Source organism: Pterocles gutturalis, unplaced genomic scaffold (genome assembly GCF_000699245.1).
Source record: "Pterocles gutturalis isolate BGI_N339 unplaced genomic scaffold, ASM69924v1 scaffold34820, whole genome shotgun sequence".
NCBI classification, from domain to species: Eukaryota; Metazoa; Chordata; class Aves; order Pterocliformes; family Pteroclidae; genus Pterocles; species Pterocles gutturalis.
This window is the reverse complement of record NW_010147125.1, coordinates 10,927-13,881: the sequence shown is the minus strand read 5'-3', so window position 1 is coordinate 13,881 and position 2,955 is coordinate 10,927. Positions and strand designations below refer to the sequence as shown.

General features: G+C 40.5%; 1 protein-coding gene across 1 annotated transcript in view; it reads left to right on the top strand.

Annotated features, from left to right (window-relative positions):
• Window positions 1–1,340: 1,340 nt before the first annotated feature.
• LOC104470875 (SPARC-related modular calcium-binding protein 2-like) overlaps window positions 1,341–2,955 on the top strand; it is a gene marked incomplete at its 5' end in the record, with an annotated part of 7,206 nt that continues 5,591 nt past the window's right edge. The window contains 2 exons of the mRNA XM_010085957.1: window positions 1,341–1,443; window positions 2,364–2,638. Of these exons, the coding sequence (XP_010084259.1) occupies window positions 1,341–1,443; window positions 2,364–2,638 (378 nt within the window). The remainder of the gene's footprint in view (window positions 1,444–2,363; window positions 2,639–2,955) is intronic.

Sequence of the window (2,955 nt, the reverse complement as noted above, 5' to 3'; positions counted from 1 at the left end):
AGACAGGGAACTCAAGAGTGCATAAATGTGATAGACAATAATATGTAGTGGGTGCTGCTGCCATACAATTATGATGTGATATGATATTATGTACAATAGCTGAACTATTCTTCCTGCAACACAGCTAAGGGCTAGTATAACATGGGTTCATTTCCTTGGATCAACATGGGATGTATTAAAAAATATTTTGCTGGGCAAGGTGAGGCTTTTCAGGCTTAGATAATCCTACTGCCTGCTCCAGAGCTCACTGAGATGTGTAACAAAACAACGAATCCCTACTGATTGGCTAATCTTCCTTTTCAGTAACACTTCAGAGTGTTTCCCTTTTCCACTTAAGAACAGAGCTGCGAGTAAGTGGGTCTCTGGCACAGAAATGTCCGTGAAAGTCCCACCATGGGCTCCAGCTTCAAGCTTGTGATCTCTGTGTCACTGGTCGTAGATTGTCCTGGAGTTGAACTCAGCTACTGCTAGGTGGAGACCTGGTGTTTGGCTCGGGGCTCCAGGGAAGAGGAGAGGAAACAGGTGGATTGTATAAGCAAACCTCCATATGTCAGTACCCGTGCACTTGTCAGGTGAATTTATCTCTTCCAGCTGCACTGCTCGGAGAGTCAATCTTTCAGTGTATATTTATCTGATGTATTATGTCTCTGAAATGTGCTGTCATCTTCTTTCAGAGAAGAGCTTTGTGACATAGAGAATGTAATTAAGAGGGTGATCTAGCATCACCATAGGGTCCCACAGTATGAATCAAAGTACCAACTGACAGCATCTGATTGGGCTGGGTGCTCTACAGGGGGATTTAACCCCTGTCCAAGAGAAAAGAGGAAAGAGGAAAGGAGTTGACTGTCATCTTACAGAGAAGAGGAACAATGCACTGAGACAATGTGTTTTGAGAAAGCAAGTAGTAATTCAGAGGAGCAAAGGTGGAAATGTGGAAGAAGTGTTGTACTATGGGCTTCTAGTTCGTGTTTCAGGTGGTCTGTGTTGTGTATAAACTTCTGTTATTTCAAAGCTATTCTTCTAAAAATGTGACACCCATGGAAAAAATTTCCTAAAGAAAGAAAAATAATGCCCAGAATTGAAAGAAAGGGACCCAAAGTATGCAAACCAGAACCCCACTTCCTTGAGTTTGAAAGGGTGTTTTTCAGTTCCTGCTCTATGCTACAGATATGTTCCTGGATTTAGTTGCTTGTCTTTGAATTATGTTATGCACTTGTTCAAAATTTATGGGAATTTCTGTACAGGAGTCACATCTATCTCTAAATTTGAACTACTGTTGAAATTTAAAAGTTGTAAAAAGACAAAACAAGAAAAGAAAAGAAAAAAATCTGTTTTTTTAGGTTGTCCCGGGGCCAAGAAGAATGAGTTCCTGACTAGTGTTTTGGATGCATTGTCCACTGATATGGTGCATGCAGTCTCCGATCCATCATTGTCTTCTAGTCGGTGGGTTTCAGATCCTTTTTGTGTGTCTTTGAAAGAATTCTGACAGTGGTGAATGAATCGTTGAGGGCTTTGAGAAGTAATTATTCTTCTGCCTCCCCAAAGGGTAAATTTCCAAGAAGCGATCTAGGAGAGTTGACTTCAAATTTGCCCCCTATGGACTATGTTCACTAAATACAGATGCACTTGATAGCTGAATTCTCAGCAGCAGCACAGCTTGGAGTTTATCTGTAGCTGCTGGTGCAGCTGTGGCTCAGTCTTTGTTCTCCTCTCAGGCTTTATTTGATAAATGTGTGCTGCCTTCCTGATTCATATTTTGCCTGTCTGCTTGTAAAGCAAACCAATGTTATCGACAGTCAGAGGCAGAATTAAAAATGCACAAGTGCTGTCAAACTCTGGGTGTCTGCAGGTCAGGTGCTCACCAGCTGAAGAGGAGGTGGCATTTATTGTTAGAACTTACCCTGTAATTCAGTACATTTAGGTGTTTTATCTCTAAGAGCATCCATCCTGGGTTGTAATTGGAGCCTAAGTATCTGGCGATGCTGACTGTTGGCCTACTTCGTTTGAGTATATTACATGTGTTCATGTCTCTGCCATCTATGAAATTGTCTTTTTCTCTTTTGTTTCTCTCTTCACTTTCCTGTTTCAGGAAATGAAAGGGGAAAGCACTGTTTTCTGAGTATGGTGCTGTCCTCAACACAGTTTCAGAGAGTTAACTGAGAGCAGAGTCCAGCGCTCAGCGCGAAATTTAGAATACAGTTGGCCAAAGCAAAAAAAGAGGGATTGACTATAAGAAGCTAGGGGCCAAAGCAGGGAGGTGTATGTAACAAAGCGTCTGACAGTGATTTAACTGTTCTAAAATAAAGGTATAAACTGAGTTTTACATATCAGAATTCAGACTAAACTCTTGTTTTGTGTTTCAGGGTTTCAGAACCTGATCCAAACCATACTCTGGAAGAGAGAGTGGTCCATTGGTATTTCAAACAGCTCGATAAAAATTCCAGTGGTGACATTGGCAAGAAAGAAATCAAGCCATTTAAGAGATTCCTAAGAAAGAAATCAAAACCTAAAAAATGTGTAAAGAAGTTTGTGGAATACTGTGATGTGAACAACGATAAGTCTTTATCAGTTCAAGAATTAATGGGTTGCTTGGGAGTAACAAAAGAAGAAGGTAAAACAGAAACAAAGAAGCGCCATAGTAAGAACTTTTTCTACCTTGTTCACTAGATTCTTCAAAGATGAAGACGTCTGATATTTGTATATGCCAGAAGTATACAAAATTAAAGAATACACGTGTCAGTAGCTAATGAAGCTGTGGCTTAGGGCAGATGTCAGGAAAGCTGCTTCTCTGTAGGCAAATCATCGCTTGGCTCCAACAGAATCAAGAACTTTCTGACCGTTAAGTGTATTATAGTAGGAAACCTAAGAGGATATGATAACATTAACAGTCATCAAAGAGCCAGTTTAATGTTATTACAGTACTATGTCCTGAGTGAGTGGAAGTATCACACCTGT